The sequence below is a fragment of the Pseudonaja textilis genome, chromosome 10 (assembly GCF_049901715.1).
Source record: "Pseudonaja textilis isolate UNSWEBS1 chromosome 10, rPseTex1.2, whole genome shotgun sequence".
Lineage (NCBI taxonomy): Eukaryota > Metazoa > Chordata > Lepidosauria > Squamata > Elapidae > Pseudonaja > Pseudonaja textilis.
The window spans coordinates 12,668,358-12,696,029 of NC_141999.1; the positions used below are offsets into that span (position 1 = coordinate 12,668,358).

General features: G+C 41.1%; 1 protein-coding gene across 1 annotated transcript; it reads right to left on the reverse strand.

The window, feature by feature from the left end:
• On the reverse strand, positions 1-27,668 carry OPRD1 (opioid receptor delta 1). Its single transcript, XM_026702837.2, has 3 exons — positions 27,125-27,668; positions 5,223-5,572; positions 1-2,492 (listed from the first exon to the last, which is right to left on the reverse strand). Exons 1-3 carry the CDS (start codon positions 27,337-27,339, stop codon positions 1,960-1,962), a joined length of 1,098 nt encoding a protein of 365 aa, XP_026558622.1. The 5' UTR covers positions 27,340-27,668; the 3' UTR covers positions 1-1,959.
• Positions 27,669-27,672: the final 4 nt, after the last annotated feature.

The window sequence follows — 27,672 nt, forward strand, 5'->3', positions numbered from 1 at the left end:
ATAATTCATTGACAGCAATTTATTGAGCCACTGAAATAGGAATCCTCCTTAACTTGACAAATGATTTCACGCCAATGCCTGATCCAGACAACAAGCCCTAAATGAATTAGGGATTGTATGGGGAACGCAAAGGGCCACCTGATTTGCAGCTTCTACGAGGGTAAGGCAATAACAGCAATACAGAAGTAGCTGAACACCCAACACTTAAGCAATCTAAGAATGTAAGTTACACCTGTTGGACCAGACTAAATGCCTATGGCTCCAGATTGGGAGGGTTACTGGAAACTCTGACAGGCTACGCAGCCCAGCATTCTGTTTCCACAGTGGCTAGCAAGATGTTTCCAGGAAATTGTCAAGCAGAACCCAAGTTCATCTGCAATCTTTCAGCTCTGCCTCATGCGATCTCAGTTGCCTAAGGCCCAGGGAGCTGCCTTCTTGAGTAAGATCGGAGTACTGGTACAAGTTCATATATCTACAGTGAAGAACAATCAAGTTACGTCTTTGTTCCACGACAGAGTTCCTGAGTAGAGGTACCAACGTGTCGCAGAGTCTTTTGGAGGTACATATAACAGAACAGTCAGGAAAACACACAAGCCAGTCCAGTGTGGTATCCTACAGGTGGAGCTCTCTCACCTCACAATCAGGAGGCTGTGAGTTCGATCCTAGGTAGAGGCTAATATTTGGAATAGAGTCTCCTGCTCGAACAGGGGGGGTTGGACTAGATGACCTCCAAGGTCCCTTCCAACTCTGTTGTTCTATGTTCTAAGTTCACAAGGAAGGGTTTCGTGCTGCTCAAGAACATGAGGGAAATGAGACTCTCTCTGCAAGGAGGTCACTTCCCATGGGCCATGGGGAAAACCCAGGATGAAAATGTTTTTGTTGGTTTCCAAGGTTCAATCTCTTTCCATCTAGAATTCATAGTTTTTTGGAACCAGGAAACCAGCTCTTGCTAGGGAACCCTGGTTTCCTTCTTTTCCTGACCTTTTAAAAAGCAGTATAGAAGGAACACCGCTGAACAAGGCATGATATCCACAAGAATGCAACTTCCACTGCCAAATAACACTGATTACACAGAGATTAAGTCACTAATGGTAGAATTTTGTATCTTCGGTTCATTGCTTTCCTGGTCGCTACAGAGGCAAAGATTTGAGTGCTCCAACTTTACAAATCAAAGGCTATGCTTCGCTTTTCTCTGAATGGATAACTAAATTTTGTAGCCATTAGAAAGTTTGGTTTAGAAATGCATGGCTTTTTAAAAGTATCCCTTTTAGCTACTTTGGGATGCTTCCATCGAACCATCGCAACTGTGAAAGAGGATTTTGATCCTGGTTTGTCAAATGCACGTAACCCAGTGAGAGAAGGGCGGAAGGAGCCATCAGCCAGAGACTAATTGGTAAAGCTAAAGTAAAAAATATCTTCAGTGAAGCAGAAACAGACGCTGCGAGTTCTTCAAACCATTTGAAGGCATTGATTTCCAGAAATCCATAAATGTATACGCACATACAGGCATGAATAACGGGCACCATACACAGCATTCATTTAATGCCTCTTTGAGACTTCATTCAAAAGATATTAAAGATTTCCTAAGAAATTTGCAGTGTTATAACAATGGACAAACAGAGACCATTTTGCAGAACAAAAATTTGGCTTGTCATAGGTCGAAGGGTGGGGGAGGAAAGAAAACCCTTAATGTGCCTTTCCCCAAACATGTGGTCCTCCAGGTAGGTTGGAAGTGCTGAAGGGGAATTTGGAGAACTGCATTCCCAGTGCATCAGCTTGGAGAGCGATACCCTAAAACACTTTGAAACATTCGCCAGGTTTGTGGCGGTGTCTTTTCCTGAATGGCTCCTGCATCCGTTCAGGCTAGAATTCTGTGGTGGTAACTTGGGTCACTTCGGACTGCAGTTCTTCCCCTCTGCCTCCTCTGCTGAAGCCTCTTTTGTGGCTGTCCATGTCTAGTCATGCTGACTTATGAAGAACTTCTGATGGTGTGCAGGTAGAAACACGTTCTCGGGTGCTGTTCCGGGCCCGGCTAAAGCTATTCTGCTCCATCCGTGATCGGAAAGGGAGGCAGAACTCCCTAAAACATCTCTTGAAGTTTTCATCCAAGAAAGCATAAAGGATCGGGTTGAGGCTGCTGTTAGTGTAGCCCAGGGCGATACAAAAATGCAGGCTGGCCATGACATAAGGGTTCTTCTTGTCAATGCCAACCAGAGTCCAAACGATGACGAAGATCTGGATGGGAGTCCAGCAGATGATGAAGGCTGCTACCACAATGAGCACCATGCGGGTAATACGGCGCAGATTGCGGTCCTTCTCCTTGGAACCAGAGAGGAGACGGACATTCTTCAAGCGGAGAATCATCAGCCCGTAGCAGATGGTGATGACCAAGATGGGAACCAAGAAAGCAAAGATAAAAACGCAGATCTTGGTAACCGTATCCCAGTAAATTTGAGGTTCAGGAAACTGAAGGAGACAGATTGTAATGCCACCTGCATAAAAAGAAGAAGAGTATGAAGATGAGAGATGAACAAACAGGAGGACCATAGCTCAGTGGCCAACAGAAGTGCTATTCTCTTACACATAAAAGCACATCATCGCATAGTAGAGACCGCTTTGACAACAACCATCAATGACTAGTGGCTTTGTTGATGAGAGTTTGAGAGTATGCTGTTGCTGCTGTTTTGTCATTTAAGTCATGTTTGACTCTTTGCAACCTCATGGAGGATAGCACACCATGCTTCACTCCAGGGGTGGGATTCAAATTTTTTAACAACCGGTTCTGTGGGTGTGGCTTAGGTGGTGGGCTTGGCTTGGTGGTCATGTGACCGGGTGGACATGGCTTGGTGGTCATGTTATTGGCTGGGTGTGGCCAACTCAATATTACTCACGCATCTCCTCGCCTGGCCTCTCATGTCTGTGGGGATGCTGCAACAGTCGTAAGTGTGAAAAATGGTCATAAGTCACTTTTTTCAGTGCCATTGTAACTTTGAATGGTCACTCCACAAAGTACCAGCAAAGGAGGGGGAAAAAAACTCCAGAGAAGTTCCAGAGACAGGCAGTCTAGGCCTGCCAAGAGTGTAAAAAGGGTTAATGGAGAGGCAGTTTCTGTAAGCAACACCAGAATGTTTCCTTCCTGCCTTCCTTACAGGATTAGGCCAGTAATTTCTTCTAACAGCCGGTTCTCGAAACTGCTTAGAATGTGAACAACCGGTTCTAGAGAATAGGTGTGAACTGATAGAATCCCATCCCTGCTTCACTCTGTCCTCCACTGCCTCCCGGAGTTTGCTCAAATTGATGTCCATTCCATCAAAGAAACTATCCAACCATCTCACCCTTTCTCTACCATCCCATCCATTCCCAACTTTGGGAGTATATTCCTAGTCAATTAATTGACCATCCCATCCATTCCCAACATTGGGAGTATAAAGGTAAAGCTTCCCCTTGCTCATATGTGCTAGTTGTTTCTGGCTCTACGGGGCAGTGCTCATCTCCATTACAAAGATGAGCCAGCGCTGTCCGAAGACGTCTCCGTGGTCATGTGGCCAGCATGACTAAATGCCAAAGGCGCACGAAACGCTGTTACCTTCCCACCAAAGTGGCCCCTATTTTTCTACTTGCATTTTTACATGCTTTTGAACTGCTAGGTTGGCAGAAGCTGAGACCAGTAATGGGAGCTCATTCCGTTACACAGTGCTAGGGATTCAAACCACCAAACCGCCGACCTTTCTGATCAACAGGCTCAGCATTTTATCCACTGAGCCACCACGTCCCTTCTATTGGGATATTCCTAGTCAATTAATTGACCTTTATTAATTTATGCAATCCAGGATGAATAGACCAGTTGGACAATATCCATGCTGTTAGTCTTCTCAGCCACTACAATGGAGGTTAGCAGGCTATTGCTGCCTTCCACTACTTCCCTTTGTAAATAGATTATAGATAGTTGGGAAGGGGTGTGTGCTCCTTCTCATCATTTCCAACCTTTGTCATAACTCCTAATGGATGCAGACTGGGAAAAGGTACAAAGCAAACCAGTCATAGAGATAGAGTGCCTAGAGCAATTGTGTTTCACAGAGCTTCTCTAGGACTGTGTCTCAGTTGACAAAGATTCAAGTTAGTAGCTTGTATGGGATCAGGGAGATATTCAATTAGCACCAAATAAGCCTGGGTCTCTTTATAGCTATTTTTTCTGCCTGGATTAATTGACTGGGGTTTGGGGTTTGTATACTTTTCTTATCCCTACCCCACAGCCCAGTTCAATATGTTGAGTGAACAGGGTTAATGAATGAGCGTAGAATTCTTGATATAATTTCCAAGCCAGTACAGTAGCCCTCAGCTTATGACCACAACTGAACCCACAATTTATGTTGTTAAGTGAGAATTTTTTGAGTTTTGCCCCATTTTATGACTTTTCTTGCCACATTTGTTAAGTGAACCCCTGCCGCTGTTAAATTACAAACACGGTTGTTAAATGAGTCTGGTTTCCTCACTGACTTTGCTTGTCAGAAGGCCACAAAAGGCAATTACATGACACTGGGACCCTGTAACCATCATCAATGTGAGTCAGTTGCCAAGCATCCCAATGCAAATCACGTGACCACGGGGGATGCGGCAACTGTTGTAAGTGTGAAAAATGGTCATAAGTCACTTTTTTCAGTGATGTTGCAATGGTCACTAAATGAACTGTTGTAAGTTGAGGACTACCTGTACATGGGTGGGGTGGGGGGGTTACTTACAAGCCCATCTTTTTATCAAAATATGAACATTCCTTCCTTAGCCCCATAGGTAAGTCTGCTTCCTATATAACGGAATCACCCCAAGAAATAAACTGAATAGCAACAGCAATAGACTTATATACCGCTTCACCATGCCTTACCCTCCTCTCTAAGTGGTTTACAGAGTCCACCTATTGCCCCCAACAATCTGGGTCCTCATTTTATCCCCCTCGGAAGGATGGAAGGCTGATTCAACCTTCAGCCGGGTGAGATTCGAACTGCTAAATTGCAGGCAGCCGGTAGTCAGCAGAAGTGCAGTACTGCACTCTAACCACTGCGCCACCAAGGCTCATAGAATAGAAGTTCGTTCCCTACTACAGGACAGAAAAAGTCCTTGCACCCCAAAGGCCTATGTCAATTTAGCAGTGGGAACCACAGCCTGATCGTTCCCCAACCTGAGTGGTCTTTTGGAAAGTCTTTGGAAGTTAATGGCAAACCACTTGCCTTGAGATTTAGTGACAGCCATGACCATGATAGGCACTCCAATCACAGAAGAGAGAACCCAGATGCAAACATTGATTAACTTCGCTTTTGCCGGGGTCCGGAAATCCAAGGCCTTGACCGGGTGGCAGACGGCAATGTACCGGTCTACGCTCATCATCGTCAGGGTGAAGATGCTGGTGAACATATTGTAGTAGTCTATGGAGAGGACGACTTTGCAGAGCAGTTCCCCAAAGGGCCAGGTCTCCATCAGATACTTAGCGCTCTGGAAGGGCAGAGTACTGGTGGCCAAGGCATCTGCCAGGGCTAAGTTGAAGATATAGATGTTGGTGGCAGTTTTCAACTTGGTATATCTAGAGAGAGAGGAGATAAGGCGAATGAGATGAATTGCAGATCACACTGGGGCTCATTCTTTGCAAAAAATACATACATACATTCTCATTAAACTGGCAAAACAACAGGAGATAAAATGGAGTAGAACAGTGATATGTGTTTTGATTGAAGTCAAGAGATGGGGGGCGGGGGGGATGTTTTGCCTGAATCCTTTCCTGGTATCAGGCTCAGTTAATGGCTAGAAGATTACTGTCTTTGATGAATGGTTGCAGGAACTGGGCATAGATGCTCTAGTGAAGAGAAGGACTAGGGGAGACAAGATAGCAGCGTTCCAATATTTGAGGGGCTGCCACAGAGAGGAAGGGGTTAAGCTATTTTCCAAGGCACCTGAAGGCCAGACAAGGAATAATGGATGGAAACTGAACAAGGAGCGATTCAACCTGGAAATAAGGAAAAACTTTCTGACAGTGAGAACAATCAACCAGTGGAATAGCTTTCCTTCAGAAGTTGTGGGAGCGGCATCACTGGAGGCTTTCAAGAAGAGATTGGACTGCCATTTGTCAGAAATGGTGTAGGGTCTCCTGCTTGGGCAGTGGGTTGGACTAGATGATCTACAAGGTCCCTTCCAACTCTGTTCATCTGTAACAGTCTAGTTTGGTGGACATAATCTGAAGGGTAGCCCAAGAATGCCGAGAATGTAAACATGGATCGGTCTTCAACAGACAATGTGAAGGCAAGAGATAAGGAGAAATTCAAGCTGACTGCTCAGGGAGGGCCATGCTGAAGGAGAACATGAAGAGTTTAAGTTCTGATTAGCTATAAATTCTGAACTACCTTTCTTGCTTGTAGAAAAAATTGTCAACTATCATAAACAACTGCCATTTCCTAGGATACATTCCAGGTATATATTCTAGTTTTGTTTTTCCTTGTTTCTCTGACAGCCTGATATCCACCTTACATAAATAACAAGCTTGAAATTTTGGACCTAGATAACTTAGAACTACGTCGCCTACGGTCTGACCTAAGCTTAGTACACAAAATTGTCTGCCTCAGTGTGCTACCTGTCAATGACTACTTCAGCTTCAACCACAATAATACACGGACAAACAATAGATACAAACTCAAAGTAAACCGCTCCAAATTCGACTGCAGAAAATACCACTTCAGCAACAGAGTGGTCAATGCATGGAACTCACTACCTGACTCTGTTGTTACATCCTAAAACCCCAAAGCTTTAACCTTAAACTGTCTACCGTGGACCTCACCCCATTCCTAAGTGATGTGTAAGGGAGCGTACATAAGCGCACCAGCATGCCTACATCCCTGTCCCACTGTTCCCATTTATTCATACTCATTTATTATGTATATACTTATACCTGTTTATACATATGTGTATATGTTATGTTCATACTTATACTTGTTTTCTCATACATGCTTGACAAACTAAATAAACAAAATAAAGATAAAGAAATAAATACCCTTGCTTGCTTCTTTGATGTGATCCAATTCTCCTTTCTTCTGTGCTATCTCCCATCTAGTAGTATTAAATCTAGATATCATTTACTGTATTTGGTACCCATGCTCGTCCCCTTGTGCTTTTAATCAGTTGATTTTAAAAGGGAAACTATTCATTTGATTTAGATCTGGATTTCTGAAGGATGAAAGCGGCAAAAGATGTTTCACCGGGGCTGTGTCATTGTTTATATGGTGCTGAAATCCATTTTTCCTGTTCAGTGGTGGGATTCAAATTTTTTTACTACCGGTTCTGTGGGCGTGGCTTGGTGGGCGGGGCAGGGCAGGGCAAGGATACTGTAAAATCTCCAGTCAGAGGTGATATTTGCCGGTCCTCCGAACTACTCAAAATTTCCACTACAGTTCTCCAGAACTGGTCAGAACCTGCTGAATACCACCCCTGTTCCTGTTCCTGAAAACATTCTGTCCCTCAAGCGAGAGACTCTTTTTACAGCAGATTTTCAGGCTGTTCCAGGATACCTTTTTATGTTGACTATATTGCTGTAAAAAAGCAGAAACTCCTGTTGTTTTTACTGCTGGTGTTCAACTTCTTTAGGTCAGCCTACAACCCCCTTTGCGATCTCTTGATCTGAGAAAGCTCCATTAGAGGAGTCAACACAGGACTAAATCCTTCGTGGGGGTGGGGGTGGGGGGAATCATTATTTTCTACCATTTTATTTATTTATTTCACTATTTTGCCAGGTTTGCTTTCAGAAATCTTTCCAGTCACCCTGGGAAAGAAAGGTGACCTTCTGAATAAATCCAGGGCTGAGAATAGGTGTGTGAAGTTTCAAAACATGTTACAAGCTATGCATAGCTGTCATGGGCTGACAAATCGCAAATGCCCAACATCACTGTGTCTGTTAGAGAGAGTAAAAAGTTCAGGAATGGGGACAGGGAGATCATTACTGAGTGAGAGAAGAAAAAGGAAAAGGGTTTTTCAAATGTTTGTCTTTGATCTGTTGGCACTTTTCCTTTTTAAAACCAGCCTTTCATTCAATGCCAATGTTCTTGGGCTCAGTAGGATATATATATTATGTTATGTTATGTTATGTTATGTTATGTTATGTTATGTTATGTTATGTTATGTTATGTTATGTAACGTTATGTAACGTTATATTATTATATAATTATTTTTTTCTTTTAACAACTCTGTACTCCCTTGTATCAGGGTGGAGCCGGAGCAACTGAATGGAACTGAGAATTTACTGGCCAGATGCCCTTTCTGATGCCTACATGGAATTCACAGCAGATAATTACAGTAGCTGCAGAAAAAGAAATATCTGCCATTACCTACCTCACCTCCTGTGAGGTGAGAGCTCCTCTTCCAGCCCACCAATGCTGCTCAGTAGACTATATAAATAAAAGTTATAATAATTAGGTGAAAATGCTGCAGAAATTACTGTTAATAAAAAGACTGAGAAAATTAAAAGGGAAAATTAAAAGAATGCTGCCAAAAAGATCCGGGGAAAGAATTTGACAGGTGGAGGCCATCAATGAAAAGACAGCGGCCTCACTCACCTGTATGGCCAACCTCATCTACAGGGGTTTGCAAGAGTTGCACTGGGAAAGTTTCTGATGTTAAAATAGGCTTCTAGAAACCTCCATTCAAAATGGAGCCATTCTGGAGGTTCTCACAGTATTCTTGGCTTAGTGGTCGCCAACCAGTGGGCTGGGGACCACGGGTGGTCCGTGAGAAAATTTTGGTGGTCCGCAAAGAAATGTCCCCCCCTCCAAGCTATTAATTCAGGGAATGAATGCGCGGGAACACAAGGCTTGTGTCGCTTGCAATGTGAAGAATATGAGGTAGTGAGGGGAGGGGCAAAAGGGTAGAGGGGAAGAACTTGCCCTCCTCGTCCCATGCATCTCTCCTGGCCACCGGTCTGCTTCTTTCTGCTTCTTTCTTCTTCTGCTTTTGGCTGCGCGCAAGGAAAGCAGCCAAAGTCTTTCTTTCTCTCCCCCAAACTCCATCAGAAATGAGTCTTTGGGACCCTGCAAAGCATCCTGCTCCAAGAGGCTGTACCGGTGTGACAAGTCTCATTTCTGGCAGAGCTTTCCTTTCATGAAGCCAAAAGTCTCTCTCTTTCTCTATCTCTCTCCCCCTGAGAATGGAGCTGGAAACGGTATCCTGTGATCCCAAATAAAGAACGATCGATCGGTAGGAAAACGGGGTGGGGAATTTTCCTGCAGACTTTTTGGGGGATTTTCCCAGGGTGTCTGTAGTTTCCATAATTTTATTTTAGCGATAGCTAAATAGGAGCTTTGTGCTAGTATTCTAATTGTGGTTATTTTTTTCATAGTTTGTACAATGGAATGGCTGTGACCTTTCACCATTCTAACGTGAATTGATGCTGGTCAGTGGCTGCAGTAAAGATTTTGCCTTGCCTTGCCTTGCTTTTGCTACTGACCAATTCACTTTTATGGTAACCTAGTTCTCTCCCACATCCTTCCCCCCGCCCCCCACTCCCAAAGTTTTTGTTTACTGGTTTGTTTACTCTTGCATGTGTGATCACCATGGATCTCTTGGATTGCAGCTATAGATGTGAAATGACACCTCTGAGATTTCACTGAGATTTTCACTGAAGATTGAAAAGAGACTCTGGAAAGAGTGCAGAGAAGAGCAACAAAGATGATTAAGGGATGGTGGCTAAAACATATAAAGAATGGTTGCAGGAATTGAGTATGTCTAGTTTAATGAAAAGAAGGACTAGAGAAGACATTATAGCATCTTCCAATATCTCAGGGGCTGCCACAAAGAAGAGGGAGTCAAGCTATTCTCCAAAGCACCTGAGGGCAGGACAAGAAGCAATGGATGGAAACTAACCAAGGAGAGAAACAACCTAGAACTAAGAGAAATTTCCTGACAGTTAGAACAATTAATCAGTGGAACAGCTCGCTTTCAAAAGTCGAGGCTTTTAAGAGGAAACCGGACAGCCATTTGTCTGAAATGGTATAGGGTAGAGATGTCCAACCTTGGCAACTTTAGGAGTTGTGTACTTCAACTCCCAGAAAGAATGTTTGGGTTCATACAATGGAGCTAAAGAAGATGTTCTACCATGTTTAAAGAATCTGGAGACATCAGATGAGATGGAATATGAAATAGCAATAGCACTTCGACTTATATACTGCTCCAATGTTGCTTTCCAGCCATCTCTAAGCGGTTTACAGGGTCAGCCTATTGCCCCTAACAAACCGGCTCCTCATTTACCAATCTCGGAAGGATGGATGACTGAGTCAACCTCAAGCTGGTATGGATCGAACTCCTGGCAATGGGCAGAGTTAGCCTGTGTCCAATCACACTTGGCCAAGAACGAATTCTGTTCTATTCTATTTTATATTCTATTCTATTCTTCGATGAGAAGTGAAACGTCTTCAAAGAAAAACCAGAACGTCTTCGTTGCCTCTTGGGGAAAAAAAAACACCTTTGGGACCACCATGGCCTGGAGGACAGAGCATCTCCATAAACACTGGAACGAATTTAAAAATTCATGGTGGTTCAAAGGAACCTATTCATGGTTGTGGGAACCTTGATTCCCACAAACTGAATGGGGCAGAGGTGGTATTCAGCAGGTTCTGACCAGTTCTGGAGAACCAGTAACCACTCCACTACCACAGTACAAATGGGACATACCAGATGAAGGCATAACTCAATACCTGTTACAGTTTGGCTTATCTTTCAACTCCTTTAATAAACTTGTTTTGATATTTAAATAGGCTTAGAACTTATATTTATTCTGTGGGAGATGAGCTGACTGACTTAAGCTTTGCTATATTTGGAAAGTTACTTCCCCGGATTTCATCCACCCCTGAATTGCTTCTTTGTTTGAACGTTTCCCTTGTTTTCAGTGTTCTGCAGAAGGAAGCATCTTCCCACAGTGAAGACTTTTGCAAAATGTTAAAGAGCAGAAGTGCATTTTTTGAACTGACTGTATATACAGTATTTCATAAGCTGTCGAGAGAGAGAGAGAAAGAGAGAAAGGCCAATCAATACTCAGAGCTTAAATGGCGAAAGGATTGAAACCAAGCTGATCTTCTGTAGGATAAATCAGGAGGAGAAGACAACGATGAAAATCAGGAAGATAAATAAAAGATGAGTAAATCTCTCTTTTAAAAAAAATTGTGACTGTAGCCTAATTTTACTCGTTCTCATGAATATGCTCATTAAATTGCTGTGCCGAAGGAATGCTAGCCTTTTCAGAAGCAGAAAAGTTTCTTTGCAGCAGCATGTATTATCTCAGTCACATAACTTTTGCATTACCTGGATTATTTTGGTAATATACTCAACTTATAGTTAGGAAAATATAAAACAGCTTCTGTTGAAAACTTCCCTACCGTCCCTGAGATATTGACAATTCAGGGAGCATCTTCCCTTCTCCCCCAAACAGTCTAATTATGATGGAATGTATTCCAGGGCTCTGAGATGGTGCCCGGAGGGCTAGGAGACAGCAGGGGTATAAAATCTCATGAAAAAGGATGTGACAACTTGAATAAAACACTGAACACACTGAAAACGTTTCTTTCCAATACCATGGTGTCTGTCAGGATTCTGGCAGTTACCCCCAATTAAATCATGAGTCTCAAGCCAAACTTCCAAAACTTCAAAAGGATTTATTGGGAGTCCAGCACTGCCTGGGTGTAGCCGACTCTGAGAAACATCATTCATTGTCACCCTTGACCCTGGTTTTCCCCCACCCCCCTGGTTGTATGATAATTCATATTCTCCAATGAGACACATCCATAGCCAAGAGTCATCAATCATGTTTTCCAGTTAGATATTTGCGTGGCAGAAACTTCAGTCACCTAGTTACTATCTTTGAAAAACTATTTATAGAATACACTTTCAATTTCCAAGCTGCCGCACTGCTCTTTCAAAACCCTTTCCCCCCTCCCTTTCTGTTGGCAACTCTAAAAAGGCCATAGAAATACTTTATGAGTTGACAATATGTGTATTGAGGTGGTGGAGAGACAGCCCTTGACTTATAACCACAATTGAATGCAAAGTTTTCATCCCTAAGTAAGACAGTTGTTAAGTGAGTTTTGCCCTATTTTATGACCTTTCTTGCCACAAGCTGTTAGGTGCAGGGATGGGATTCTACCGGTTTGGGTGAACCGGTAGTTCCAGCGAACGTTTGGTCCCGCCCACCCGCCCATGCCCCTTTCCTATGCTTTATTTCCTTGTTTTGCAGCTCAGCTGATTTGTGCAGTACAGTGGATTGTCGCATGAATCAGCTGTTTTACTCACCGGGGCTGCAGTAGAAGGTACGTATTAGAGTTGAAAATGGGTGGTTTTGAAATGCTGCATGCACGCATGCGCAAAGCACGTGCTCATCGAACTGGTTGTTACACCGGTTGAATCCCACCACTGGTTAAGCATATCATGACAGTTGTGAAGTTAAGTCACATGGTCATTAAGTGAATCTGGCCTCCCCATTGATTTTGCTTGTCAGAAGTTCGCAAAAGGGGATCACAGGACCCTGGGGCTCTGCAACCATCATAAGTACATGCCAAGTGTCCAAATGTTGATCACGTGACAATGGGGATGCTGCAATAGTCGTAAATTGTGAAAAATGGACACTTTTACAGTGCTGTTGTAACTTTGAACGGTTGGTTGTTAGCTAAAAGTGTTGTGGTCCGCCAGCAGCCAGCAGAGTTGGACAGTGGGGAGAAACATGGGCCAGTCCAAGAGTCTGGGGAGGACTCGGATGAGGGTCCAGCATCTGATACAGAGATGGCGCCAGGGCCATCTGGGAGTTGTGTGCTGACTCCGGAGCCTCCAGAATCTGACAGCAGTGAGGCAGAGGAACAAGGGGAGCCCGTTCTCAGTGCGCTCATGCACAGAGCTGCCAGAAGGCAAGAGCAGTTAAGACAAAAGGAGCGACTTGGGAGTAAGGCTTGGAGGTGATTGCCCCTCCCATAAGACATAAAGGAGGAGCAAAGGGACAGGAACCTTTGCAGGAAGCAATGTTGTTTGCTCTGTTTGGATTAAACATTGGAGCTCTGTGTGGAATTTGTATTTCATTTGGAGTTTTACAGTTAATTTGGCACTTTAGTTGTTGGCAGCAATTCAAAGGAGATAAGGGTATCTCTAGAGACTGTTTTTGACTCATTACGGGCTGGGAATGAACATAATTCCCGGCCGTTGAAATAAAAAGAGGGTTGTTTGGACTAAGTGTGTTATTGATTACGGTCTCAGGAAGCCTTGGTCAGAACAAAAAAAATGGTTTTTAGTTAAAGACTACTTGTATTTCTCTACATTTCCTGTCCACATCACTGGGACAGAGATTTAACAGATTTAACAGATAATCAGAATTGGAAGGGACCTTGTAGGTCATCTAGTCCAACCCCCCGCCCAAACGGGAGACCCTACACCATTTCTGACAAATGGCAATCCAATCTCTTCTTGAAAGTCTCAAGATATTGTGGATATTTTGCATACACACCAGGTAACCTCTTTGGTCCCCTGTCTTACAGGTAGTCCTTGAGTTACAAGCATTCATTTAGTGACCGGAGTTACAACAGCACTGAAAACAAGTTTTGCGGGCAGTTGGCCCAAAGTGACCCAGTTGGCTTTCTTGCCTAAGGAAGGACTAAAACACAGCAATATAAATTTCCTTAGATAGATAGATAAAAAGATAGATAGATAGATAGATAGATAGATAGATAGATAGATAGATAGATAGATAGATAGATAGAGATAGATAGATAGACAGACAGAGTTATAAGAACTTTCCATTCATCCTCAAAAGGGTTTTCCATCAAGAAGAGAAGCTTTGGAACACAGTTTTATATATGCCTGTTTTGCCTTCCCTTTTATGAGAAGAATCCATCAGAAAGTTTAGTCCCCATCTATAACTTGAAGCAATACAGACCAACTATAATTATCCCATTTTGATAATGCTAGGCTCATACAGCACTTGCCACAGCTTTTCGCTTTCCAGCCTCATTCCTAAGTGCCAGTTGAAGTATCATTCGCAGCTTCACAATTACTGTTCTACTGAATAAATAACCCTGGAAACGATCTGGAGGACGCATGATCTTCTCTCTGATTTGCTTATCAATATTGTGTCTGTAAATGTAATTCATCTGTAAATTAATCTGTAAATTAATTCATGTATTCGTAACTATGTTTATGCTTATAACCTATTACCTTGTAAGCGATTGACAAATCAAATAAATAAATACATACAATAAATGAGACCTGCAGAATAACTGATCTGGAAGGTTCCTTGAAGGTCTTCTAGTCCAACCCCCTACTCAAGACATACCCAATTCCAACAACCGTTCTTCATATGTTTTAGCCTCCAGCCCCTAATCATCTTTGTTGCTCTTCTCTGCACACTTTCTAGGGTCTCAGAGGTGTCTTTTCACATGCCTAGCTCCCATCCAAGAGGTGCATGTACGTGTGTGTGTGTGTGTGTGTGTGTATGTGTAGTAGGTGTATATGTATGTATGTATGTGTGCACTTTTGAGAGCAGGCAACAGAATTTTTTTTTTTAATGTGTGCCAGTACGTCCACAGTTAAAAATGACAATAAAGGTTATCTATGTAATATTCCAAGTGTGGTCTTACCAAGGTATTATAAAGTAGTATTAACACTGCAAGGCAGAAAGGTCCAAAATGGAGTCAGATGGGAGCCAAATGCAGCTTTCGACAGAATTGCCTGAAGCTTCTTTGGTCAGTATTCCCAGACCAAGTCTGAAACAATGAAGTTGAGCTGATCTTAAATCTTTAGCTATAATTTTCTATCTCTGCTCCAGGGTAGTCAATAGTTGAGCCTCAGGAGTAGAATTTCAGTAGGTCTTGAAAAGCCATAGGCTTCATTAAGGCTGAACGGCAAAATTTAATTCATCAAAGCTACAGAGCTCCCGCCAAACCCTAAACTGTGGCTTGGGACTTTCAAAAATTCTTAACAAATGATATTTTAATGTGCCAGGAAAAATATTTACATGAATCACCACAGAATAATCACATTTAATATAATGATAAAATCATTATCAAATGCAAGTTGAAGTGAAATTATGTTTTGTTTTTGTTCTGGTGCCATTCATGAATTTTTTTGGAGTGCAGCCCAATGGGATTCTATGCCGTGTCACTCAAATACCCAATGCAGCCTTCGATCAAGGAAAACTCACACTGTGATTTTATATGGATTGATATCACTCGAGAAGCTTGTTTCGTCTTAGCATTTGTGGAAAGCTTAGCTACTTCTATCTTTAGGATATTTACCACAATCTGAACAAAACTTTAAAGCAATGAAGCAAAACAACATTGCGGAAAAGCTTCAAGATACAGCCAACTTTATGAGTAGAATTCTTGGTTCCTTTCAAACTTAGCAATGCAGCTTTTTATGATTTAAAAATTGCAAGTATAATTCTTCAATAATATAATTACGGGTTTATTGGATCGCCCAGAATAATGTTTCAGAAAGGACAGACTTTTTATGGTCTTGCTGTAAAAAGTTGGAAGTTCTTTAAATCACATGATTTGGTCTTGTTCTGTTCTAACTTTGTTTTGGATATATAGAATGGAATAGAATTCTTTATTGGCCAGGTGTGATTGGACACACAAGGAGTGTGTCTTGGCGCAAATGCTTTCAGTGTACATAAAAGAAAAGATAAATTTGTCAAGAGTCAAGAATATTCGAAACCAGACACAAACACATCCCTTCCTAACCTCTCTTAGAAGAATTAGGAAACACTAACAGTACTTTGATCATCTAAATTATACCTCCTTGTTTTACACATATCAAGACCTCTGTGTGCAGTTGGAAAAATGGAAAGAAAATACTGCTGCGTTTTGTGACTCAAAACCTGGTCACGTCTCCAGGTTTATCCTGGAGCAAATCATTTGGATTCCACATCCAGTTCTCACCATGCGCATTAAATAAAGATGCCTCATTGATTTTATTTCGCAAAGTTCATTTTGATTTCTTGGGGAGAAGGGAAAGAAAGAAAAAGGGAAACTGCAAGAAAGGAAGAGTTGCTGGAGTTCTATTCTTTTGGAGATCTTACCTACTTTCCTTTTTGGCTGCTGAGATAGACGTAAAGGCCCCAAACCTGTTTTTTCAATATTAAAAGTGCAGTTCTTGATATTTGTAAAGGGTTGAAGATCTGGATATTTTCCAGGAGCTGGGTGGGAAGGTTAAATGGCCTGCTGAAAGGTTTCTATTGATCGCTCTGCTTGATGACTGGACAACCATTTCTCTGAAATGGTATAGGGTTTCTATATTCTATTCTATTCTATTCTATTCCATTCCATTCCATTCTATTCCATTCCATTCCATTCCATTCCATATTTTCTATTCTATTCTATTCTATTCTATTCTATTCTATTCTATTCTATTCTATTCTATTCTATTCTATTCTATTCTATTCCATTCCATTCTATTCCATATTTTCTATCCTATCCATTGTACATTTTTATTTCTAAAACTCCTAATTGCTGTTTTTTTTATTGTTTTACATGTTGTTAGCTATCTAGCGTTGCCATAGAATTTAATTAAAAAAATAAATAAACAGTTGAATTCTGCAGTCAGTCCCCAGTCCATTACTGCTAAATGCAGGAGATCAGGCAAACTCACTTTCACCAAAGTTCTTTCCAAGTTTGTATTTTGAAAAATAAAAAGGAGTGAGCCCCCACAAAATTCTGAAAATTCAAGGAACATAAACTCCCCCAATACCAATGAGCTTCAAGCAGGCATAACCCTTGGAAGCAATGACAATTCAAATCCATAGTAGTGGAAAAATTGTGTTGAAAGGTCATATCCATCGGGCTGTTCCATTACAGCTTATTTTCCCATCATTTTTTATTGCACTATGATTAACAAATAATATCAGGCAACTACATTAACATAACCCCAAGTTCCACATAAAGGAATAAATATATAGAAAATACAGAAAATATAGGAAAAAAAGCTACAGTATAAAGGAACGGGAACCACACATATATCTATGTAAGGTACAGATAGTCCTCGACTTATGACCACAACCGAGCCCAAAATTTCTGTCACTAAGTGAGACAGTTGTTAAGTGAGTTTTGCCCAGTGTTGGGATTCAAATGTTTTTTACTACCGATTCTGTGGAAGTGGCTTGGTGGGCGTGGCATGACTTGGTGGGCGTAGCAGGGGAAGGGTATTGCAAAATCTCTATTCCTTCCACACTGCACTAACCTGCTTTCCAGCTCCATTCTCCTGTGCAGGGTAACCAAAGAAGACCCAGCCAATCAGCTGAGACTCGGGAGGCAGAGAAGAGATGGGGGCGGGGCCAGTCAGAGGTGGGATTTGCTGGTTCTCCAAACTACTCAAATATCTGCTACTGGTTCTCCAGAACTGGTTTTGCCCCATTTTACGATCTTTGTTGCCACAGTTGTTAAGTGAATCACTGCAGTTGTTAAGTTCGTAAAATGTTTGTTAAGGGAATCCGGCTTCCCTACTGACTTTGCTTGTCAGAAGGTTGCAAAAGGGGCTCACATGACCCCAAGACATTGCAACCGTCATAAATATGAGTCAGCCACCAAATGACTGAATTTTGATAACGTAACCCCAGGGATGCTGCAACAGTTCGGAGGTTTGTATAATATCCTTCTACATGTATTTATTACCATTATTTTTGTTTGAAAGCAGAACAGGTAATTTTCTTTTCTTTCCTTTTTTTTTTTTTTTTGCTAATATTTGAAAGCTTGTTCCAGAATTTCTATTAGGAGGTATTGAAATAGAAAGTCGAGCCTTGAAAATAATTTAATTTTTACTTTGCAGTTTGCCCTAAAATGTTAAAATGTTTTGAAATCCATTCATTTCCCTATTTAATTTCTTTCATATTGACATATAATTATTAATATAAACTGCATTAATATTCTATAATAATAATAATAATTAATAATACTAGCAATGCCTAAATATTCTCAAGATTTATCTACAATTGGTATCCCCCAAATCATAGAAATCTTCTGAATTTTGGGGTGTGCAGAAAACATTAGATACGATTTCTGAAAATTAACTGATAGTCCAGACACCTTTGCAAATTCCTTTAATTCCTTAATATTGTTAGCTGACTGGAGAGCATGGGAACTTATTAAAAGTGATTTTAAGTAAGTGAACCTATTAAAAGTATTATAAGTAAAATATTCAAATGGATTGGTTTTATTCCAAATTGAAATACATCTATCCTTATAGGGAAATTATTAAATGTTTTACAAATTGTTACTAGCCCTTATGTTCTTTAGATATATTTAAAGTCTTTGATTCTCAGAAACTACCATTTTTAAAAGAAATATGCAGTGAATTTAAATTTGGGGCTAGCTTTGGTACGATGATTGAATAAGATAAAAATTGGAAGACTTCTCTTTTAAATCTATTTGCAGGTGATACAGTTTTGATGCTCTCAAATGTTACGCTACTGATAAAAGGTTTGCGAAATTAATGCTCCACTGAAAACTAGACCAGCAAGAAATCTACATAATAATAAACCAGAGAGAAGGTTAATAAGGTTTTGGCCAGCGAATGTGCAGTTTGTTTATGACCTCAATTCAGACAATACTTTATAGGGTGGGTTTATTTTCCTCCTGTGAATCCATGATGATACCAATTGCACTGAAAGCTGGGGCTAAGTGTCCTTGTGGGATGATTGCTGTGTTCCGATTGTGATGACCCCAAATCAATAAATGTTGTTTTAAAATCTGGCAATGCCTTGATTCTAGCACTGTTGTGCTAAATTGTCCTAAGTTCCCCCTTTTAGCATGTTGTAGCTTTTAAGCTGTTGTGCAAAAATCTATATTGGCCATCCTTTCCTTTCCTTTTTCCTTTCCTTTTCTTTCTTTTTTCTTTTTCTTTTCTTTCTTTCCTTTTTTCTTTTCTTTTCCGTTCCATTTCCTTTTTTTATCTTTCTCTCCTTTTTTCTTTCCTTTTCTTTTTCTTTTCCCTTCCCTTTCCTTTTTTCTTTTCTTTCTTTCCTTTTTTCTTTCCTTTCCTTTTCTTTTCTTCTTTTCTTTTCCCTTCCCTTTTTTCTTTTCTTATTTTCTTTTCCCTTTCCTATCCTTCATTCTTTTCCATTCTCTTTTGTTCTTTCCTTTCCTTTCCTTTTCCTTTTCCCTTGCTTTTTCCTTGTTCTTTTCTTTTCTTTTCTTTTCTTTTCTTTTCTTTTCTTTTCTTTTCTTTTCCCTTGTTAGGATTTCTAGAAAGCAAGAGCTACTCAAGGCCAATGTTTGCAAACATGCTTAATTTGGTTCCTGAGTTAATCCATGTTCTCTGCTTTCCCGATTTTCTTAACCATAAATGAAGCTGCATTTATGTAGATCCTAAACCACCAAAGAACATACAAGGCTACCTCTAACTAAGCTAAACCTGAGTAAATGCAATTAGACTTTTAACTGCCATGGTAAATGGTAGACTAAGCACCTTCTGTAATTATGCTGATCATTAACTTCTCACCGTCGTACAGCTTGGCTTTGGTGTCTCTTTCACAGAAGACAGACCTGAGAACAAATGAGTTTCTTACATGCTTTTCCTGATTTTAGCAGCTCAGCAGGGTCCTTCTCATCCAAGCTATTGCAATGCACATTTTGAAAATCAATTGGAAATTATAATGTGTATAAACTGAGCTATTAATGTTCTGGTCTATACAGTTCTGGTCACTACAATATTGAGAAAAAATGCTAAGACCCTAGAAAGTGCCAGAGAAGAGTAACAAAGATGATAAAGGATCTGGAGGTTAAATCGTACGATGAACGTTTAAGGGAGATAGGTATGTCTATCCTATTGAAGAGAAGGATTGAGGGGGACATGATAACTGTCTTCTCAGTGGTGGGATTCAAAAAAATTTACTACCAATTCTGTGGGTGTGGCTTAGTGGGCGTGGCAGGGAAAGGATACTGTAAAATCCCCATTCCCTCCCCACCCCACTAACCTGCTTTTCAGCTCCGTTCTCCTATGCAGGGCAACCAAAGAAGACCCAACCAGTCAGCTGGGACTCGGGAGGTGGAGAATAGATGGGGCGGGGCCAGTCAGAGGTGGGATTTCCCGGTTCTCCGAACTACTCAAAATGTCCGCTATTGGTTCTCCAGAACTGGTCAGAACCTGCTGAATACCACCTCTGTGTCTTCTACTATTTGAAAGGCTTTCACAGAGAAGAGGGGACTGAGTTCTTCTCCAAAGCACCAGAAGGCAGGACAAGAAGCAAGAGGTGGAAGCTTGTTAAAGAGAGATCCTTTTTAGAGATAAGGAGAATTTTTCTGACCATGAGAACAATTAAGCAATGGAATAGCTTGCCTACTGGAGTTGTGGGTGCTCCATCACTGGAGGTTTTCACCTCTGAAGCAAACCTGGCTGAAGAGGCATCTTGTGATGCCTCAAAGTTGCCATGAAGCCTGAGAAAGAAGGGGAGGAGGGAAGTAGATAGCTTACAGTCAAAATAAAAAATTTTCCTGTGAGAACCAAGGTCATCATAGCAGGTGGCTGGTGAAGGAAGAGAGGAGCCTGCCAGCTGTATTTATTGGACCATGTAACTGATGAGTCCAGGGATGGGATTCTACCAGTTCGGACCGGTTAGGGCGAACTGCTAGTTCCAAGGATCATTTGGCCATGCCCTAGTCCAGGGGTCTTCAAACTTGACAGCTTTAAGACTTGTGGGCTTCAACTCCCAGAATTCCTCCTCCAGTCATGTTAGCTCAGGAATTCTGGGAGTTGAAGTCCACAAGTCTTAAAGCTGTCAAGTTTGAAGACCCTTGGCCTAGTCTCTCCTTTATTTCCATGTTTTGCAGCTCAGCTGATTCATGCCGCGCCTCAGCTGTTTTACTCACTGGGGCTGCAGTAGAAGGTAAGTATTAGAGCTGAAATTCTGAGTTTTCAAATGCTGCGTGCGCTCACCAAACCAGTTGTTTCATCAGTTGAAAATATCCCACTCCTGCCGATGACACTGGAGAGGGGGAAAAGTTTCATTCTTTTAATAAGGTGAAAACGGCAGGAACTTTCAGAGTTGGTTTTCACCAGCTGTGCCGATATGATATAACCAATAAATACGTTCTTAGAGGAATCTACCTGCCTCGCAGTTCTGCTTTCAATGGGTGCATCCAGAGGTGGGATTCAGCCGGTACGGACAGGTTCGGGTGAACTGGTAGTTCCGGCAATCATTTGGCCCTGCCCACCTACCCTTGCTCTATTCTGTGCTATATTTCCTTTGAAGCCCAGCTGATCCATGCAGCAGCCCAGATTGCCACACCTCAGTTGTTTTTACTCACCTGGGCTGCAGTAAAAGGTAAGTTTTCTTTCTATTTTTAAAAATGCTGTACGCATGCAGTGTGTACCCATCGATCCGGTTGTTCCACTGGGTGCATAACTTGGAACGCTGACATTAGACTAGCCAACCATTTGATTGGGACGGTACAAGATCTCCTGCCTTGAGCAGGGGGGTTGAAAACCTCTGAGGTCATTTCCAGCCTATGATACTATTGTCATGCCCTTTATCCTGTGTTGTCGTTGCTTATCTGTGTTCCTGACATCTTCCCAACCCTCTGAGTTTTGCCATGCCCTCATGTCTGGAATTCTTGCTCCTGCGCTCCCAAACTAATTACCTCAGTTTGGTTTGATTGGACTTAAAGTTACAGTTTGTGTTGCTCAAGTTATGGACATAATTCTCTGCGGTCAAAGGCTGTTCCTGGGAGAGTTTTTCTCCAGCCAGAAGATAACCTGGACATTGGGGACAAAGTTGGAGATAATAAAGGGACTCTTGTTGATTATTTGACTGCTTTGCCTTTATGCCATGCCCCGGGTCTTCATAACTATATAACTTCATAACTATAACTATATTCTATGTTATCTGGACAGACAAAGCATTGATACTAGATTAGACTTCAGAACTTTAAATTGCCTACATACTTACCCTGGCAGTAGGTGGTCTGACTCATTGTCCTGAGGGAAAGGGCCTCACATGATGGAAACAGAAGTGGTACCCCATGTTTTTGTGGTGGTACCCCATGTCAGACTGGTACCCTCCCCAAAGAGATTTGCCTAAGATTCCCTTGCTCCCTGTATATTTAAGAAGGTTTATTGATGACTGGTTGATGGCTTATTTCTTTTGTCAGTGTTTATTTAGGTTGGCTTATTTTTAAAGTTTGCAATAGCCTTTCATTATTTTATGTGACTGCTTTATTACTGCTGCTATCTGCTCTGGGATTTTGATAAACCGCCAAATATAAATAGAATTATACTGAGATGCAGCAGTTGCTTTCTGAACCAAACACAGTCTCTAATCTGCTTTCTAAAGCTGCTCCACTTAGAACGGGTCAAAGAAATCAGAGTCATGGGTAGAAGATTAATTATTGTCAAGCCACGGAAAACAATATGGCAAAAATGCAAATTTGGAAGCTTGATTCATTGGTTTGTGGTACTGCAATCCTGTTTCCATGCACAAATATAGAAACCCTAGTTATTGGCAGCTTGTCATAAATTTCTGGATTTGGCCTTCTGATGTTTAATGAAATGGAATTTTCTGCCTAAGTGTTTTCCATCACTGATTAACTAAGATGTTAATTTATTAACACAAGCAAGAAAGTGAGAGAGTGCACATCAGCAAGGAAAAAATAATAATACAATGGAAGATGTAGATCTGTACGTGGTCGGCATATTTAATCTATTTATATAACGAGACCTCTCCCAAAAGTTGCTCTTGGTTTTGATTCTTTTTAATACAATGGGAGGGAAATTCAATATGCAAGGAATTATTATATGCACTGCTTTGAATGAATACAAGTAGTCCTTTCAATAGTTCATTCAGCAACTGTTCAAAATTACAACAGCACCAGAAAAAATGACATGACTGTTTTTCACACTTACGACCATTGCAGCATCCCCATGATTACATGATCAAAATTCAGATGCTTGGCAATTGACTCATATTTGTGATGGTTGCAGTGTCCTGCGGTCATTTGATCACCATTTGCAACCTTTTAACAAACTTAGCAAACGGAGAAGCCAAATTCACTTAACAACTGAGTCACTAATTTAACAACTGAGGTGATTCACTTAACAATGGTGACAAAATAGGTCTAAAATGGGGCAAACTTCCCTTATCAAATGTCTCACTCAGTAACAGGAACGTTGGGCTCAATTGTGGTCATAAGTCGAGGATTACCTATATGCAGAAAGATGCAGCGCTTTAATGAGAATTCACAATGGCTAAGTGAGTGGAGGGGAAACAGTTGGCCACAGGGTGATAGGTTCTAGAATTGTGGAATAATATGAAGCCAGCAAAGATGGGAAACTGTGAAAATATGATATTTCAATCATTCTAACCTGATGAAGGTGACATGCTTGGCCAAACCAAGCATTCCAAGAGACACCCGGCTTACCTGTGGAATTCATTACCATAGAATATTGTGACACTTTAAAAATGAATAGGTAAAGTAATGTGCCAGTCACTGTACCAGTGAGACTGTTCCTTATGGCAATCAGGAACCATTAACAGATAATCAGAGTTGGAAGGGACCTTGTAGGTCATCTAGTCCAACCCCCTGCCCAAGCGGGAGACCCTATACCATTTCTGACAAATGGCAGTCCAATCTCTTCTTGAAAGTCTCAAGTAATATCTGAGCCAGCTTGTTATGTTGATTGTTCCCAAGGATCATCTAACCGCTTCTAATCCATCAAATGTCTATAAAATCTCAAAAGGTCACTAGATGAAGTATTATTTTTGGAACTGGTGCCTGAGCTTGGTTTTGGGTTTTTTAAATTTGTTCTCTTCCTCATCGTTTTTCCTTGACTGGCAGTTCTGGAAAGAGTCCCAACTCTTTGATTAATTGGTAATGGAAGCTTAAAACCATCCAGTTTTATGATTCCAGGTTTAAGTCCCCATCTTAGCAACCAAACAAATTTGGTTAGGGTTAGGATTGTGCAGCAGTCTGGCTTGAAGGCAAAATATGACTGTGCTGTGCAATTTTAAGAGCAGACACATTTTGTTAGTTACTGACAGGTGCTACGTGCAAATCCATGCTAAAAATCTTGTTTTGCCTTTCAAATCAATTGTTCCAAGCTGTAACCCATGCATGTTTCTATAGCTGACTTCAGAACATGGTAGTTTTATCAGAAGGAGGAGAGTTTTTAAGAAAAGTTGGCTCCAAATTAACTATGCTAACTATCAACCTTAGCAGTTTAGCTCAGAAAAGAAAATGACAACACGGTTTGTTAATCTCTTGGCATTTCACAGCCAAATGAACAAATCGAGGTTTGTAAACTTTTATAAACTGCATCAGACACAGCGTCTAGAGTAATGTGGTTGATAATTTAGGCAAACTCTTGCATACACATTCAGCAAGGCTACCAGTTCTGGGTTGCAGCAATCCAGATGAGAGCAAAGAGTTAGGTTTTCTTCACCTCCCTTCTTGGTGCTCTCTGAATTTGGTTGTTTTCTTGCAGATGGTTCAATACCAAACTACGTAAGATCATCATTGCTAGGAGGATGTGACATTTGCTTTTATTTTATATAGTAGTATATTGCTTCATCAGTGTTGCTGGGAAGGGACTGAGTGGTTCCTGGGGCTGTTTGAGTGTTTTTCTGAGTTGTTCCTTGACTGGAGTATTGTTTACTTCTCGTATTCCAATCTAACAACAATGGAACAATATCCTAATCAAGGAACAACCAGTTGGGTAATGGAACATCTGCAAGAAAACAATCAAGTTCAGAGAGCACCAAGGACCACATAGTTCAACCCTGAGCTGCAATCTCTTTTTCTGCATCTCTTTGAAGCTACCTAATTGTCATCCAGATTTTCTGCAGAAATCTTCCAACTTCTGAAATAGCAAAGCCCTACCAGGAGAGGCTAGTATTTGGTCTTAATCAAGGAGATGCAGGTTGCAGATCTTGAAATCAATTATACCGAATGGGCTAGGAATTATTTTTCAATAGTTATGTATGGTTTTGCACTTCATGACCAATTCTCTACAGAACTCTCAGACAAAGAGTTTTTCAGAATATTTGATATCGCGGCTCCCATTTGAAGAAAAGGGCATCAAGCCATTAGACCTCATAAGTCTAGGACAAAATTGAAAATTGTACAAAAGCTCGAAAATAGCAAAGGCATTTTCTCATGAGGGTTTGCAAATGCTAACAGATGGAATATTTTCATTCAGTAATCCTAAATGTTCTTTGTGATTGCTCCAAGTTATTATATTAACATAAACTGTTGTATCATTTCAGTCAGCCATTGGGAACCGAAATGGGAAAATATAGGGGGAAGAAATGTTGGTAGACACAGATTACATTATTGCGGTATTCTACTCCAGAAACAGATTTTTGGTATACTGAGCTCAAAATACAATTTCCTGGGCATGCCAAGTTCTGAGACTCCTGAGAATTTGGGGGGTGGCATTGCATATTAATGATGACTTTGCCAAAGCTTTGTCTTTGCCAAATACAAAAAGAAAGCAGGAATCTGTTTTGGGGTTTTTGAATTGCTTGCATGAAAGCAAACCATTTCTCTGCTTTGCATGACTCAGAAACAACAAAGGAAGGGGGGGAAAATCCACATTGGCACTCTTTCCTCAGATGTGAATGTGTGAATGCTGACTCACACAGTCTCCAAAGGAAGCAACCCAGTTCACTAAATGGGGCCTGTTTGTTTGCATAATATGTCATTTGAAACAAAAACGATGCTATGAGAGGTCAGTTCTTTGTTTGGCTAGACCTAACCAGAAGTTACAGCATTTTAGTTAAAAAAATAAAGAGGCAGAAGGAGGGAAGTAGAAATGCAATTCTTAAGCAACTTTCTCGTCACAATTCTAGGCACAAAAATAAAGGGGCTGTAACTCTGTGAAGGGTTCCCAGATTTAAACTCAGCATTTCTAGAAAAGGAAAAGAGACTTGGCGGTAGTCTCATAGTTGGTAATTATCAGGATTAAAAATATTTCTCTGTTGTGACTAATGGCTGGAATGCAGGTTCATTAGACCTAAACCAAAGTGATTGCAGAAGTGTTTAATGATCCTGTCAAGGATCTGAATTTATTTGATAAGATTACACTTCACCATTATCTGTTCTAATAGCACTATTACCTCCACCAGAAAAATATGAAGTATCTTGGAAATTTCTCAGTACAATAAAAATGACCTCTCATAGACCAAGTTATGAAATATTCTTGCCCCCCCCCCATCAAATATCTTTCAGGTATGAGGGACTACAGTTTCCATAATTTCCAGGCAGCCTAAAATTCTTGGACTTGTAGTCCAACATATTTGACGGAAACTATGCTGAGGACAATATACTAACAAAGCACATATTTCATGATCTCTGTTTGTTTGACATGTTGAACCTCTCCTAGAAAAATTGGTATCTCCCATACAGGCACACACATGCCTCTCTTGACATGAATTGAAAGAAACAATGTTTTTCGTCTTCACAAACCGAGAGTGAATATATCTTAAGAGTTTATTCTGCCTGATCAAGATACTTCTATTTGAAAAGTCATTGCATCTTTGTAGCTGTTGTTTGAGTCTCCCTCTTCATTCATATACAGCCAAACATAAAATTCACAGTGGGCAGAATTTTTAGCACTGTAAAAACTACATTGCTCCAGGCATGTATCAGGCATGGCAATTTTCTAAAACCATAATAATAGTAACATAGGATGCACCTTCATTTTGCAGTTAAAATGCATGCAGTGAAGCACATCATTTCTTGAGTCACAAAACCCACATTTTTAATGTTCCATTTCTATCCTAACTTCCACATGATAGTGCATTGCTGAATGCACAGATATGGCTCTAATTCCTTCATCAACTTCAAACGGTCACTCTATTTCCACTCAATGCACAACCAGCATTATTTTTAATCCTGGTTATTAATTCATTTGGCATGCAAGTGATTTTCTTTCACACTTTCACACAGACTACATTACGTTACAAGTTTATGTCACGAGTTCATGCTGCACACAGTTCTCCCAGTCTCCCTACACGTCTACTTCATGGCTTCTTTCTTTCCAATGACCCTTGTGTCATCCAGCCAAGTCACATAGGCATAAATCCTCCTCTCGTCTAGTCAAAGAACAAGCTGGGCTTGATATTTTGGAACCTTTTTCTTACCTGACAATGCCGTACATTACCAGGATATTCCCCAAAAGTCCCACCACACACACGACGGAATACAGGGCAGTGATAGCAATAGCTATGATGATTGAAGTGGTATTTTTCATTGGCGATTGATTTGTGGCATTTGAAGTTGTGAGAGAACTTGAGCTAAAGTCCTGCAAGGTGCTGTTGTAAAAGATTTCAGCACCGGGGATGGTGGACAGCTCCATGATACCAGGCAGCTCCAGAGTCCAGTTTGTGGTAGGACAAAAGGGTCAGAAGGCTTGCAGTCCAAAGACTTCGTGGGAGCTGTCCCGTTGTGGCGGTGCTGAAAAAAACCAGCTCTTCTCCTCTTGGGTAGGCTCACTCTTTCCCTTGCAAAGTACATTCAAATAAACCCAAAAGTTCAAATCAGAGCGAAAGCGGGGTACTGGGCAGCCAAGTCAGAAGTAGGAGCTCTCAAAAGCAGTCGCACTAGCCGGTGGAATCTGACATCTATTCTAGCAGTTCTTCTGTATAAACCCCAGCAACACACTGCCTCCCTCCTTTATCTGCTGCCAAGC

Bases quoted from the DNA above. Each gene is read 5' to 3' on its own strand.
- OPRD1 (XM_026702837.2), bottom strand. From the start codon at position 27,339: ATGGAGCTGTCCACCATCCCCGGTGCTGAAATCTTTTACAACAGCACC. The intron at 5,573-27,124 runs GTAAGAAAAAGG...CTCTCTCTCTAG, and splicing joins GTAATGTACGGCATTGTCAG to ATATACCAAGTTGAAAACTG. The intron at 2,493-5,222 runs GCAAGTGGTTTG...CTTTTTATGCAG, and splicing joins GGCTGTCACTAAATCTCAAG to GTGGCATTACAATCTGTCTC.